Source organism: Diadema antillarum, unplaced genomic scaffold (genome assembly GCF_040938485.1).
Source record: "Diadema antillarum isolate AM-2024a unplaced genomic scaffold, OU_Dant_1.0 scf00000060, whole genome shotgun sequence".
Taxonomy (NCBI): domain Eukaryota; kingdom Metazoa; phylum Echinodermata; class Echinoidea; order Diadematoida; family Diadematidae; genus Diadema; species Diadema antillarum.
This window is the reverse complement of record NW_027270949.1, coordinates 3,479,111-3,495,291: the sequence shown is the minus strand read 5'-3', so window position 1 is coordinate 3,495,291 and position 16,181 is coordinate 3,479,111. Positions and strand designations below refer to the sequence as shown.

General features: G+C 38.5%; 1 protein-coding gene across 1 annotated transcript; it reads right to left on the bottom strand.

Annotated features, from left to right (window-relative positions):
• Positions 1-5: 5 nt before the first annotated feature.
• LOC139716039 (G-protein coupled receptor GRL101-like) lies at positions 6-14,664 on the bottom strand. Its single transcript, XM_071627594.1, has 7 exons — positions 14,581-14,664; positions 13,469-13,541; positions 12,294-12,404; positions 10,858-11,029; positions 5,064-5,138; positions 3,969-4,040; positions 6-1,092 (listed from the first exon to the last, which is right to left on the bottom strand). The coding sequence occupies exons 1-7, from the start codon at positions 14,662-14,664 to the stop codon at positions 6-8; spliced, it is 1,674 nt and encodes a 557-aa protein (XP_071483695.1).
• Between the last annotated feature and the right edge of the window lie 1,517 nt (positions 14,665-16,181).

Genomic DNA, 16,181 nt, shown 5'->3' with positions numbered 1-16,181 from the left:
ATTTTTTACAGCCTGGTTTTTCCTTTCAATTTCTGTTTACGGGTCGTGGCGTCCACGATTGTGTACAGGTAAGGGTTAATTGATGAGTTAATAGGTAGGACAAAGACCACTAGCCAGGCGTAGACGTCCGAGCTGAGTGTGACGATGTCACTCTGGACTAGTATTCCTAGAATGATGATGGGCATCCAGCAAAAGAAGTCCGTACCGACCAAGAGTGACATTTTAGCAGCCATCTTGATTTCAGCTCCTTCACTGTCTTTGCGTCCCGCCTTGTTCCTGGTAACCCGCACCCAGATAAAGATGATGATGTACGCGATGAGTACGACGGAGAAACAAAATAAGTTGACTCCAAGGAACAGGGCAATAGAAAACAGCCATGTTGACTCCGATGCCGCCGCAACAGTCTTATGGTGGACAACACCAATCTCTGTGAGTGTGTTTTCATCAACCACAGATATGAGTCCAGAATTCTTTCGAATCAATGGCAGGCCTACACACACGTCGCTCAGTCCATAAGCGTCGGGGTTGAGATAATTCAGTACAGCAGCAAAGATGCTAAGGAGGAGGGCTAGTCCCCAGGTCGCTCCTACTACCACGTGAGCTGATTTGACACTAAGGCGACGTTCACTGAACGGAAAGAGAACGCAAATGACTCGATCGAGGCTGATGATGGTAATCAAGAAAACCGACGTCTCGCTGCTGAGTACAGAGATGAAACCCGCCGCCTGACAAATGCTGCTGGTTCGCCACTCTTCGGCCCGCCCCTCCCAGAAGTAGGAATCCGAAATAACGATGTCCATAATTGCTAGGATCAGGAGGCAGATTCCCATAAGGAAGTCAGAGATGGCAAGATTCAAAATTAGAATAGACTGGACTTTAGCCGTATCTCTTGAAAACTTGGCCAACAGTCGCTGGATTATTACGTAGGAGTTTCCGATAAGCGCGCTGATTCCAAGAATCCAGATGAAGATTTTAGTGGGAAGATCCTGCAGAAAAGTCAGTCTGCAGGTGAAGAGCGGGTGGGCTGGTAGACGGAGAGTGCACACAGCTTTCTCTGGAGCTACGCAACATATGCGTGGGTCGAAGGCGTGACTGAAAATAAATTGTGATGTCATGTCAAGCACAAATCATTAATATCTCGACTACCATGAACGAACATTAAGAACCCAACTGAGGCTGCAGGTAACAGGAACATCCGACCAAGTCATGTGTCTGACGTGTAACCAAATTGGTATCAGCATAAGTCAAAACTATTGCCAGAAGAACAATTGAAACCATAAATGTACACAGGATACTTTGCTGAGGGAAGGGGGCAAGAATACGTTCGATATTCAGCTATTCGGGATGACCACGCCAACAATAGTTAAAGGACAAGTTCACCTTCATAAACATAAGGATTGAGAAAATGCAACAATATTAGTAGAACACATCAGTGAAAGTTTGAGGAAAATTGGACAATGCAAAAGTTATGAATTTTTTAAATTTTGTGTTGGAACCGCTGGATGAGGAGACTACTACAGCTTGTGAGTCATATGCGTACAACAGTATAAAGAAAATGTAAAAGAAAATTCAACATATTTTCACTTTTTTCGCATAATAAAAGAGCACTTGACTTGCCTCTTTCTAAAGGCAGGGGGGGATAATATTACCCATAACATTTGTCGGTAACGAGTCAGGGGAATGTGTACTTTTTTCAAAAGATGGAATTTTGTGAAATTCTCTTTATATTTTCCTTATATTGTTGTACGCATGTGACATCTAAGTTATTCACACACTGCAGTAGTCTTCTCATCCAGCTGGTACTGCACAAAAACTTCAAAAATTCATAACTTTTGAACGGATTGTCTGATTTTCCTCAAACTTTCAATGGTGTGTTCTACCAATATTGCTACATTCTCTCAATCCTTATGTTTATGAAGGTGAACTTGTCCTTTAAGGGAGTGCAGCAGCGACCGAGCGAGGGAGGGTGTGGTCCCGGGCATACCCCCCCCCCCCCCCCCGCCACACCAAGGGAACTTTCGCATTTTTAGAATTGAAATTCAACGATATTTTGAAAGTTGTTAATCCCCTAAATCAGATGAATTAGTATATGGCGGAGGGGGGGGGGGGTACTAAATCATGGTATCCTTTACCTCTTGTTTTACGTGTGCGTCTTACTTGTGTACTATGGCACTATGGCACTATGGAAGTGGACCAAACTTTGGAAGGGTGTCGGAGGGGTATAGATCCTCCCATAATAAGGAGCATTTGCATTCTTACAAATATCGGGTGCTAAATGTTGGAAACTTTTTCGTGAAATTAGAGTTACGAAAATAAAGATCACGGAGAGAAAATGTGTATGGATAAATCCTGGTTTATGTTATCTCTTGTGTAGTGAGTGTCTCACTGTATCACTATTCTAAGTCTCCGAAAGTGTACCGAAATGGGGAGCGAGTGAGAGGGGTATCCTCTTCCCACTTGGCTGAATGCATCATGTATGTCTTAATAGTAGGATCCGTTATCTCTTTACCTCTTTCACATCTTCCTCCAGCTCCTGCCTTCCCCGCCCCCTCCCTTCCCCCTGGCCACCCCCATCCCCCTGCCAGTGCCTGCGTATGACCACGATGAGAACTTATAGCGCTAACTAATCAATGGTGACAAAATGTGCTGTCTCTATTCAAAACAAAACCGGTAACAAACAAAACGGAATCTAGATGAAATCAATTAAAGGTTTATTATACAACACTGTGATCATTCAAACTTGCTGAAATCGACTGCTGAAAAGAATACGGGGGACTCACTATGTGTTCCATGTGTTCACATATTGGCTATGTGAAAACGTTCGATTTTAACGGTGTAAAGATGATTTTACACCGTTATCGTGGTTATTTGTGTTTTTTCACAAAGTCTTTACATGACACTGTTCTGCTTCACATTGTATTAGATGTTTCACAATGTGATCACATTGTTAAAACGCTCAAATCTAACAGCGTGAAGAGATTTCACACTGTGTTCACAATGTGTTCATATTGTGTTTAACATTGCGTTTCACACTTTGGGACACTACGTTCTTCCCAGCAAGGAAATGCAAAGTTGTATAAAAAAAGAGAAAAATCTTACATCGCGTTCAAGTTGTCCAAACCGTCAAATACATCAGGATAGATTGAGAGTGGCGAAGGTGGTCGTACCATGAAGTAACTATATGAGGAAAAAAAATACAACAGGAAAGGAAATGCTGTTTTATCCGTTATTCAAATGGCATTGTGTGTTTGTGTTGATAAAATGTGGTGGAATGGAGGGCTGTTCAAGATAAACCCGCATAAAAGCTTTTTTAATCATTAATGTTCAGTGTTCGCTGTGAATTCTTATCACTCAATATATACTAACGGTATATAAGTGTAAAAATATGTAAAGTTTGTTTGTTTCATTTCCATTTGAGAAGAGAACTGGATATAGTCTACACATTCATATACTTTAGCTGAGTCTTTCATCATGGGGTGCAGTTTGAGTTGGATGTGAGGTGGGACCACTTCGCCTGTTTATCACCCTGCTCTTTAAGATGAATGAATAAAGCGGGTTCTTTTGAGTTGTGACTCTACCCCACACTGGACCTCCATTTCACGTCCTATCCGAGAAACGGAGTGTTTTGTCTCTTACGAGGGGACGGTAATATAATTTACACACACAACATTCCTCAGTTAGACTTGGGATTCGAACCCGGGTTCTTTGGATCTGGAGGCAGACGCACTACCAACTGAGCCAAATTACTGCCGTAAAGTGACGTTTTAATAAAACAACTTTTTTTTTTAATGTAGACTAAAAACGAATATTACAGATGGAGTTTAAATATTGATCATAATTCATTAATTACAGAAATAACCTACCACATTATATTGCTTCTCATTCTAATGAGAATAGTGCTTTCTGAGCTTTTCACAAAATATGAGAGAAAATAATAAAGAATGATGCATTACAATCATTTCACTTACAGATTCCTGAGGGCTACCAAATGTTTGAAGGAGCCAGGTGCTACGTGTTCGAGTGGATTACCCTCAATAGACCTGTCAAATGATATACAAAGAAGCATTATTGGACTAATCATCACGTATTTCAAATTAAACTGACAATTTTAGTTTTATCATGAAGCGTTTTCTACCACACGTATAACATCAACACTTATACCTCTGCTTGAGAACCAAAGGATATTGTAAGAGACTTCTGGTCATGGAATCACCTATTACAAATCTTTTGGGGGAAAATGATTACTTGACACACGTGAATTTCAATGTATTAATCATGTATATCTATGTCTAGATACTAAACATGTAGTAGGCTTTTTGCAAGGATTCATGCAATACGTACATTATCAACTGTCAAAATCTCCGAGATGCGATATGTCATCTTTCTTTTTTAAAACCCCTCAACACAGTCATGAACGTTGCTAATGCGTCGCAAATGAAGGCGGAATAACGATAATAAAGTAGATTCAATACCAAGTCTTTAAAGGCAACCGATCGCCATCCCTCATGGTACGTAAACTCCGAACGACCGAAGTTTGTGCATGCAATTGCGCAATGCTACCACTGAGACAAGTGTGTGTGTGTGCGTGTGTGTGTACGCATCATACACAAACATTGTCACGGCGAGCTGCGGTAGAAGGAGAAAGGCCAGAAGACGCTGCGGCGTGTGTGTGTGTGTGTGTGTGTGTGTGCGCGCGTGTGTGTGTACGCATCATACACAAATATTGTCACCGCGAGCTGCGGTGATTGGAGGAGAGAGGCCAGAAGACGCGTGGCTCTTTTGGCCTCTCTTCATGCGCATGCGCACTGAGAGTGTGCGTCCATTCGGAAGCTCTCGTGGCTCGCTGGGACAGCCATTTTGGGTTAGGAGATGGGCACAGGGAGCTTTCTTGTAGCCTACCGTATTTTCGCTGACCCATTGAGCCAGCGCTATTCTCATTCGGGGGTCACTACATTTGATACAGAATGGGGGAGGCAGCGTGTTGTGTTCGTCTCTGTGCCGCACAAACCACTCGCCACGACTGAGTGTCTTTAATAACCGCAAGAGTAAGAAACAATACTCACAAAATAAGCAACGTCTTCTCTATGCCTGTAAAGAGCGTTGCATTCACTTCCGTTATAAGGTTGTAGGTGAGAGCTCTGGAATATGAGAGGCGGAATAGGAGATGCTTATCAGAACAACAAACCTTCAAGATCGCGCTTGATAAACTCTTACAACCTGTGTTTATAATTATAAATTCATTCTGTTTTAAATTGGCCTTCTCTAGAGTCTAGTCGTAGGAAGCATTCAAATGTGTTTGTACATGTATATAATTTAATTTGTAATATGTTTTATTCATCCATTCTTCGATTTATGAAATTCTAGGAGAAAGAATGATGAGTTCATCAATATCACACCTGCTTCCCTTTCTTTCATAATATAATGTTATTAAAAAAATGTTCTTCACACGAGAAAACATAACATATTTTGATTTAATGACTACCGTTTCTCAGAGTGATCCACACAGACCATAATTCTTCTTTATTTTTCCTTAGCATATTGCTCATCCCTGCTGGAAAGAACACAGTGTTCCACAATGTAAAACACAGTGTGACACACAGTGTGAAATCTCTTCACACTGTTAAACTCGAGCATTTTAACAGTGTGAACACATTGTGAATCATCAATTCACAGTGTGACTCATTAAATCACAGTGTGAAACAGAATATTGATATGTGAAAACCATGTGAAAAACCACACCACAGTGTGAAATAATCTTTACACTGTTAAATTCGAGCGTTTTCACATTAGTCGACTATATAAACACAGTGTAAACACACTGTGGGACACTGTACACATCTTTCCAGCAGGGATGTATACTCACAGTCGTTGCAAAGATCGCCCTACATCCTTGAAGGCACCAGGTCTAAAATTACCCAGTCGATTTTTGTTGAGGTCTCTGCCATGAAATATAATATAACCAAAAAAATATATACTTATAAGCCTATTTTGCATGACATTTCAAAAGACATACGACTCGTGGTTTGAAATGTTGAGATAGTCTTGGAAGTATTGTATATTTGCATAAACCTAGTTCAAGGAGTAAACAGTAAAAGTCCGTGTTAAGAAAATGATTTTGTGTGTGTGGTTATTCCACAAATATTTTTCGAACATGAAATGTACAACTTGTTTTGTTTCGTTTTGTTTGTTTGTTACCATGGGTGGTAATTGCTTCCTTTGTTATTTTTCCGACCACAACAGGAAGAGTATAAATCTATGCTCACCCCCCCCCCCCGGAAACAATAACAACGGCAAACAAACAAATTAATGTTCCCGTTACAACAATTGCATTTGATATAAATTCAGCATACCTATCCACTCGATTTTTGTCTCTTTAGTTTCCATTATAATGCCATAGTTTGATTGAGTAATGTGTCCTGTATTATCTCAATAAATATAGGACAGGACACAGAGGCATTATGGAATATATGATAATCACAGTTCAATTTTATATTTATTCTTACTTATTTCATTTATATTCTTTCTTGCAGTAAAAATAAAATTAAGAAAATGTGTCCACTACTTTTTTTATCATTTATTTATCTATCTATTATTTATTATTATTATCATTATTTATTTTTATTATAATGAGCGATTGACGGGTAAGGTATAGCAGCAAAAATTGTGAAACGATTGATAATAATTACAGTGCTTGCAATCTAGAAAAAAAAGGATGTCAAGGAATGCTGCACAAACTAAATAGTATAAAAAGTTACGTGAATACTTACATTAAGAACACATTGTGAAGGCCCGTGAAACAACCATTTTCTAGCCGCCATAGCTTATTGCCGTCTAAATATCTTTGTATATATAGAAGAGAATCAGAGAAGAAGAAAATTTGTGGAAAAGAGCAGAAAAGACATTTGATACATTTACGAAGGATTATAAGCAGCATATCAAAGACAATTATGTTTACACCCCCAAGCCGCTTCTTCATTCGAAAACTCTGTGAACATAAATCATCCTGGCAGTTGGCATGTTGGCTTCTTCATTTCAATCTTGTGTTAAAAGTTGCTTCGAACTGAATGTACTGTAGATTAGCAATTTTTGCAATCGAAATAGGGATACCCTTCACACTGATGTATTCACTATTCTCAATTCTGCAATATCTAAGGTCAAACCTATTCGTAACCCATCAAATCTACATGTATCATCTTAACGTTTCACCCAACTATGTATTCCTATCTTATACTGTAATGACGGATTTAAAACCTAAAAGAAACACGCTGAAAATGCGTTTTTATTCATCGCCCTTTTAATCGTAGATATACAGGTGTGATAGCTGATTCAAAATATGTTCTGTGTATAGTCATACTTACAATAAACGCACGTTGAATAATCCTCTGAAAGTGTCTCTTTCTAGATGTGTTAAACTGTTGTTGAAGAGAAATCTGTGCATGATGTGGGTAGTGAGATAGGGCAGTATTGAGTTTTGGAGGAGAGTTTCTATAACGTTACCAATATATACCATTAATAATGATACTAACAATAATAACTGCACTTATATCGGCGCTTTAGACAGGTGTTTTCAAGCACACTGGTGCTATTTATACTCAAGAAATTGCGAAAACACATTAAAATAAAGATAACGCAAAACAAAAATAACAGTAACGAAAAGAAGAAAAATAAATGTTATGGAGTAATACAAGAATTAGTAACTGCTGTGTGCACCTGTAGAAAAAAAAATCAACCGATTAAAAAGATTAGTTTTGACTGGAATTTTAAATGACTCAATTAGGTATTCTGGATATGAAGATGGGGTTTATTCCAAAGGGTGGGGCAGTGGAAGAGAAGGCTCGCTCACAATAACAGGTTTTTGTACGTGGGCCATAAAGTAATCGGAGAGAGTAAAATGAACGCAGGGGTCTGGGAGAATGGAAGGAACGAAGAGAGGTAATGTTTTAAAGATACGTGGGTGTATTATATCATATTAAACTATTTTCAATGAGGAGGTTTCGGTGTATGCCAAAGGGTTTGTGTATACTTTCATTCTCTATGATAACAATGTACGGCAAACAATAGCGACACGAGATTTCAAGCACTGTAATGGATTTGATTTGATTCTAGGAATGTCCAGCTGATACTACGTCTTCAACACAAATAATATTATGCAAGCAAATTCGTGCATAAGTATTCAAACTGCGAGGAGATACAACCCTATATGGAAAGAACACAGTGTCCCACAGTGTGTTCACAGTGTGTTCACTGTGTCTTCATAAGGTCGATTATGTAAAAACGCTCGAATTTAACAGTGTGTGGATTATTTCACACTGTGGTGTGGTTTTCACAGTGTATTCACATAGTAATGCTTTGTTTCACACTGTGATGAATCCTATTGTGTTAGCACAGTTAAAATTCTCGAATTTAACAGTGTGAAGATATTTCACACTGTGTTCTCAATGTTTTCATACTGTGTTTCTCACACTGTGGGCACTGTGTTCTTTCCAGCAGGGTTAACAAAGGAATCGATTATGCGAATTACAGACCCTTCATGACTATACGTACAATTTCCATACACGATGAATTCCATCAAAAAGACCGGGTCTAACGTGAGTAAGCTGATTCGACGACAGGTCACTGCACAAATACAACATAAATCAAATCAAAATTAATGGACTCTTATTAATTACACCAGATCTATAAATCTGCACAAATTGTTTTAAATAGAAATTTGTCTGCGTTTTAAAAGAGTACGAAGAAAACAAGCAGTATTTAAACGACAACAACTACTCAAAAAATAAGAAAATAAAAACGTTTTTTTTTTTTTTTTTTAAATTCCGTCCATAACTGTAGATTATTATGTATTCTAGGAACACTCCCAAAATGTTTCCGAAGCTCGCTGTTATTGCTAGTACAGGTATATGTGCATTTTTTTTAATATCAAGGATGCATTCTATCCAAAGGCTGGTCATAGTTACGTTCAGACAGCGATCCTCAACGTCGAGGATAGCTATCTTCGAGGATAAGCTCCATGCCTTACCTACCACGTGCATTCACACGATGAAGCTTATCGATAAAGGTAGCTATCCTCGAAGAGACAGGCTCACTGCCCCCAAAACTGCGCTTATCTACAAATCCCTATCAACAAGATGTGTTCACACGATGCTTGACTACGAGTCAAGGGGACCCCCACCCCCTCCCCGCAGCTTGTTGACAGAGAGCTAGGATATATAGGATATAGGATAATGGACAGAGCTATCTTATGTATTTTATGGGGGCGCTGTGGCATAGTGGATAAGACTCCCGACTCCCGATCGGAGGAAACGAGTTCGAGTCCCGCTCAGCGCAGCCTTACGTCCTTGGACAAGACGATTTTACTCACAATGTCCCTCTCGACCCAGGTATATAAATGGGTACCTGGCAACGCTAGGGTAATAATGATAGCAGGGCCCTCTGGTAGAACAGTGGCAACACTGAAGAGGCTATCCTGGGTAAATAACACATTATTATTATTATTATTATTATTATTATCATTATTATTATCATTATTATTATTATTATCATCATCTTAGAGTTAACTTCAAGTTAGCTATATCAACGAGCGCGTGCACACGCCTAGATACACGGTGCTTAACTACGAGCTTATCCTTGATTATAGCTATCCTCGAGGTTAAAGATCGCCGTCTGAACGTAACTTTTGTGACTTTGGCAGAAATAATTATAAAGTACTTTGACTGCTGCACAAATTAGCGGAAGTGAGAGAAAAAGGCTGATAAACTGTTTCATTTTATAAACGGTCTGATATATGCTACTTGCTGCAGTGACTCCTCAACATTAGCAATATCGAATATATCCTAGTATAACCGTTATCAAAATACTAGTAATTGGACACAAAAATATAAATCAAAAGACGCAACTCACAGGATATGAATGTATTCAAATCTCCGGAATGACCCAGCTCCTAAATTTCCAGTATTTGCTCCAAACAAGTTTCTAGATTGATAGGAAACATAGGTAAAGTCATGTATGTTAGTTCAATAGGCCAGTTAATAGACGTACAATACCATAGAATATAATCGGATCATTTATATAGCACCCTTACACAGTCAATGACTGGTTTCACAGCCCTTCACAACAAATTTCAGTCACAGATTAGCATTAAAAAGGAAAGTCTTAAGATTCTTCTTGAAGACATCAAGGGATGGGGAAATGCGGACGAACCGAGGTACAATTGTAGATCGTTCCACTATCGCGGTGCAGCCGTCACAAAAGTATTGTCCCCCGCTCTACTGTTGGTTTTGGGTACATGGAGTGCTATTTGCGCTTCAACGTAGTCCAGGTCGTACATGATTGTATCTAGAACGGAAATAAGTAACCCTTTGCTTGTTTTTAGTGTCAATTAATAACGTAAGATGGCACAGTACTAAAAATACTGAAAGCAATGTGGGCATAATGTACTTAGTTAGCCTTATTTTGGACACTTGAACCTGTTTATAAGATGTTTTCTTGGTACATAGCAGGTGTAAAGCTATGTTGCTGTTGTTGTTCTTGTTGTTGTTGTTGTTGTTTTGTAATTCTAGCCGATCTCCCTATAGAGTGGGACAAGCGTAATACGAATGCATTGTCTTGCATGGAAGAAAAATCGGGGAAGCAGAAATTACATTTTGCTTGTAATAACTTTTGATATTTAGTTTTATTAGTGCTTTGTTGTATCGAGTATCCCCTGTTAAAAGTTCGTTTTGATGACATTATTATGAGGAAAATCACAGCTGCTGCAACTCGGGGGGGGGGGGGGGGGCGTTTTTTAGATCCAACGATATGTCGTGAAAAGTCAGAAAATCTCTCTCTCTCTCTCTCTGGGGAGCTCATATAACTTACAAGATGATAGCCTTCTTTGCCGTCTTCTTTGCGTATTCTTGGTTCCAGCCGTTTGTACAATTAACCCACCAAGGCAGCCATTCGGGCTTTCCATCAGCTGGCGGGAGAGGGCCGTTGAGCTCGTTGTACGGTGACTCCCCACAAAAGCACCCCGATGGACATCGAAGGGTCTCTGGATAGTGAAAACAGCGGATGCCATCAGCTTATTCATCCACGAAGTATTTTACAAGTGATAAACAAAATGATTATAAAGTATAGACCAGGGAGGGGGAAGAGCTCTCTTTCACCTCCCTGAATAGACTGAACAACATCCGTGTGTTCGATTCAAATTCTGCAGGTATGCGTGCCTGTATCTCCCAAGAGCATACATCCATTCATTAATTCTTCTAAGACAATCTGTTTATGTAAGTAATGATATTCATGAACGACCTGCAAGCATAGTTTAAGGAAAGACCACCATTAATTTCTTCGCAAAAGATTGTATGCTGTACACCATGACTAAGACGAATAGAAACTTAGTCCAGCTGCAAACAGATCAATAAAAAAAGGGGGGGCAGGACTGGTTAATGAGTTTCAATTCCAAAAAGTGCCGGATTCTTCTCATAACAATGAATCAAAACAACAGAACTCTATCATAAACATTTATTTAATCGAAACCATGATAATCTAAGTAGGTGTTTGGATTATGAAATATCGTAGGTCCACCTGCCATGGGTTCTCAACTGGAACATAATTATCTATTTCATTGTGAAGGGGACTAGCTCTGTCAGCTTCTTCTTCTTCTTCTTCTTCTTCTTCGTCTTCTTTTGCCCTCGACAGACTTAGATACTCTGCGACAAGTCCCTCGCTTGTCTTGTAAAGATACAATCTTGGACTATCACGTAGAAAACAAAAGCATTGAATTTATTCGGCATTCGACATTGAACGTCACGACGCATATTGACCGTGCTGATAGAGGTAACCGATTTTGTATTTTGTTCACGCGCACTTTATTTTTTTTCCAGCACAATTTTCTCAAATCCTGGAGTAATGCTACTTATTGCACACCTTCCTGGGCAAATGTTTTGCTTCTGTGTGGATGAAATATTATGCATACAATCCGTGTATTATTCCTAACAAGAATTCTATAGCTTGACAGTTACTTCTATAAAACATAAAACTGTACAACACGTCACATAGATGATTAACCTTAGCTGTGTCAATGAGTCAAATGTGCAACAATTTTGCATATAAACCTATGAATAGTAAATGAATGTGGCACAAGCGTTTGCAAATCATATCTTTTCTTTCAGCTACTAACTCGTTTATTCATGTATCTATTCATTCATCTATTGTTATCCAAGGAAGGCAAATTCCACCTATTTATTCATTTGATGAAATCCTTTCGGAAATTTTAGATGACGGAATAACAGCAGTGCTCTGGACATAGAACTAACCACAGTTTTCCTCATCGTCCGATAGAGGGCAGTCGTACACGCCATCACATTGGTAGTCAGCGTCCAAGCATATGTCGCTTCCTCGACACAAATACGAGTCAGCACTGCAATCTGCGTGACATCAGTGGTGGTAGTAAAACGCGTTAATAAGTACTAGAATATGCACGATATAAAAAAGTCTTCTCCCCTTTAACGAAATTTAATTCCGCCATTTTGTCCACTGTGTTGCTTGTCTCATATTATCAAACATGATTAAACATCATGTAGGAAGTACTTGCCATCTGTAGGGATGTAAAAAAAAAGGCACTCACGTTTCGAGAATCATAAATGCATTAAGGTGTGTGTGCGTGTGTGTGTATGTGTGTGTGATAATCTATCTTACGGTTTCTGTAGAAAGTCGGAATAAGATGACATAGGAAGTGAGTGAGTGAGAGAGAGGTGAGTATTATCTCTTCTGTCTACAAGCCTGTTGGTACCGTAGTTCTACAATGCGAATGAGCAGAAAAAGTTCATTCGTTCCAAGAGGCATGATAATTTTTAAATTCACTGAGATAAGCCTTTTGTTATATATGTTTTTTTTTCCTTCATGCAATCCTTGTAAATGGACAGTAATTCCACCTGGCAGCAAGCATAGTATTTTTTTTTTTAGTCATGTTCCATATTCCACATTTCATACAAGTTTTATATTCCATTTGATTTTGAAAAAGAAATGTTTTTAACACAATTGTCAGTTTGAAATCAAATTGCACAAATGTACATATGTAATGTGTGATGTACAAAATAATGTAATGTACAAAAGGACATATAATTGACGTGTAATATGAGGAACCCACTTAAAAGCAAAGCTTGCACGATGTGGGTCATATTTAGCTATATCAATGAAAACATATTTTAATGCATTCAATACAAAACAATGAAATGGATGCCCCCCCCCCCCCCCCCCCCGGGTTGATTGACGGATCATTTAGGTCACCTGGTCCTAATATGCGAGATCATCCTTTGTTTATTCATGAATTCTACAATTTGTTTCGTCGGGCAAGTTTATATTCGTACTCATTATGTTGCATTGAAAAGGAGTGAAGTGCCTATTAAACCAGCTGAGAAAAAACAGAAAGGTCATTTGTACCAACGTGCACATGTGATAATTATATAGAAACTAGTTTATAAGTACTCACTGCTGCATCCAACCTCGTCGGAAAAGTCGTGACAGTCTATGACGAGATCACACCTGGCAATCGACCTGATCGTCTGTAGTCCCGACAAACACATGAAGTCATCTAGAACAGCGCCTCCTATTGTCTCTGGTGTATTAATAAAGCATTTTGTTCTTTCAAAGCTGACGGGTGCTATATCTCAATTTTTAACATTTGCATAATGTAGGATGTGGTTATTTTCATGATAGCGGCGAAACTTTGTCATCGCATTTTCTGTCATAAAAATGATGCACAGGACAGAGTGGATTGGTGAAAATTGGGATGCGCGAGTTTAACTTTATTACTGTTTAAACATTGTCCCAAAGTCATGAAAGTTAAATGAGAGCATCCAGTTCTCATTGATCCGTTTGTAAAATGGGCCCGTAAACACATGAAATTAAACTTTTGCCCATTATGCGTCTAGTACACCTACAACACTGTACACGGCTTGAGCCATGGATTCGGATTTTTACCGGACGCATGGCTAAGTGAGGATCAGTGAAAATCAATGCATAATGACCAATCAGATTGTAGAGATTCTAAAGTCCATTTTATAAAATGAATTACTATATCATTTGAAATATTGCTTGAACACGAGAAGTTTATTTCGCCTTCTATCGGATGTGCCAGGAGACACTTTAAGGTGACGTCACATTGTCCCGAAATTGACACAAGATCTAGATAGTCATACTAATTTGGAATTTTAATTTCTCACGACAATCAGGGCCCCGAACTTGGTTAACAACCGATCACTAGCCGAGGCAATACCGATGTCTGCAGAAGGTCACACGATGGCATCTGATGGCACACTACACAAGAAGGCTACATGAAGATGTGAATCTTTATCTTAAAATTAGCCTTCGCAAGATCCGCAAAAATAGTAAAATATGGTAATATACCATAGTACATCATTATAACATAGTCAAGACTTACAAATGAACAAAAAAAAACACGAGATTATCATACTTACCATTATGGGAAAACGAATAAAAATCCAAGTCGAAACCAGCAAATTCCCTTATGACGTCACTCCAAAACGTAACTTTTGTGACTCCACCACTCGGTAGAATCAGTGACGTCACATTCCCGCTAACCAGCTCCAACGTGCTGATGTTACCATGAAGTCTGGTCTGGTGGCTAAGGGTGAGTTTGTCCCACATTCTCTCGATCTCCAGCATGTTCACTCGTATCAGAAGCTGAAGTGGAATGCAATTTCAATTTCATTCAGTTTTATTTCTCCACTTGTATGAAAGAAATCAGTTTATCAAAATCAACCATTTTCACATGAAAATATAAACAAGAGTACTCATAAGAAATAGAAATTATGTGAATGATACGTAGATAATATTTCATGGTATATCTTAAAGCATTCAGGTGGAGGAAACTATTATCGATAAGCAATAATTATTCGTTTGACTTGGATAACGGCCTTTTGACATTTTGGTTATTTGTACAGTTCTCTTTTATTCTTAACCGAAGGAACGAAATACATACAAATAGATTAATTAATATGAACTTTCAAGTATTTTCTATGTCATTTGACCGAGGAGGACAACACATGTGGGGGACAGTATAGTATCATATGCCTAACAAGACAGAAACGAAACTACGGGACAAGAATTACGGGAATCCAGAATAGGAAAAGTTGAGAGAAAGAAGAAAACGATTGATAAAGTGTTCTGGAGTTGGGAGCTTTAGACAAGAAAACAGGGACAACTGATTTTCCAATACCTAAAGATTTATAATTTAAACAATGAGAATTTTATAGTGAAACAATTGTTATGATTTGGGGGTATAAAATGGATAGGTGAGCATAATTTCGGATCCGAGTGATATAAAACTTTCGAGAAGAACTGCACTGTTTTCATATCAAGTACATAATCCACATTTCAAAGCATTATTATATCTCTGTGGTGTGATCAGCCCGCATGTCACACTCGTAGATTCCTGAACGAGAAAACTTCAGTTCAATTCAATTCAATTCAATTCAATTCAATTCTTTATTTTATTTTTCGACAGAAATATAATTATAGACATCACTTTTGTGGTAACAGAAAATAAGGCGAGTAAAACAATGTCATATGAAAAGAGTACAATAATTGTGGAACCTTACAAGAATTATACATTTTCATGAAAACTGAAGTGATCAGAGGGAAGTAAACAATACCCTAAATTCAAAAAATGGAGAGACCCACTAAAAAGACAAAGCTCGCAGAACTTCATTCTTGACATGATCAAAACAATGGCATTAATAATGGGAAAATCGTCAGCTAATCACTCATATTCAATAGACATGACAGAATGTGTCCAATCGTCGAAACTTTCTTTATTGCATGTATTTCATGCATTCCCCTTATGTACGGCTCAACGCGTATACAAGTTGCTTTAATTTTTGGTCAAAATTATATATTTCATGCCCATGGAAAGAAAAAAAAGAGCATAGTTATGGAAAAGTACGCATTCCCTCCGCTTTTTACTGATATGTCGAGTATAACATTATCCCTTCTACCTTCTGAAATGGGGTGTTCCAAGTGCTCTTTCATGACGCTAGATAAATGAAAACAATAAACAATTAAATAATTAATAAATATTGGATTGTAGTTATAAGTTCGTAATATCTTTGACCAACTGTGAAACTTTTTTTTTTTTGAAGCGCCACGAGTAGCAAAAGGCGTCAGGACCTGTTTGCTATACA

Coding starts and splice junctions, on each gene's coding strand:
- LOC139716039 (XM_071627594.1), bottom strand. CDS start 14,664: ATGCTGGAGATCGAGAGAATGTGGGACAAACTCACCCTTAGCCACCAG. Junction 12,405..13,468: donor CGACGAGGTTGGATGCAGCA/GTGAGTACTTAT, acceptor GATGTCACGCAG/ATTGCAGTGCTGACTCGTAT. Junction 1,093..3,968: donor TTGGTAGCCCTCAGGAATCT/GTAAGTGAAATG, acceptor ATTTATTTTCAG/TCACGCCTTCGACCCACGCA.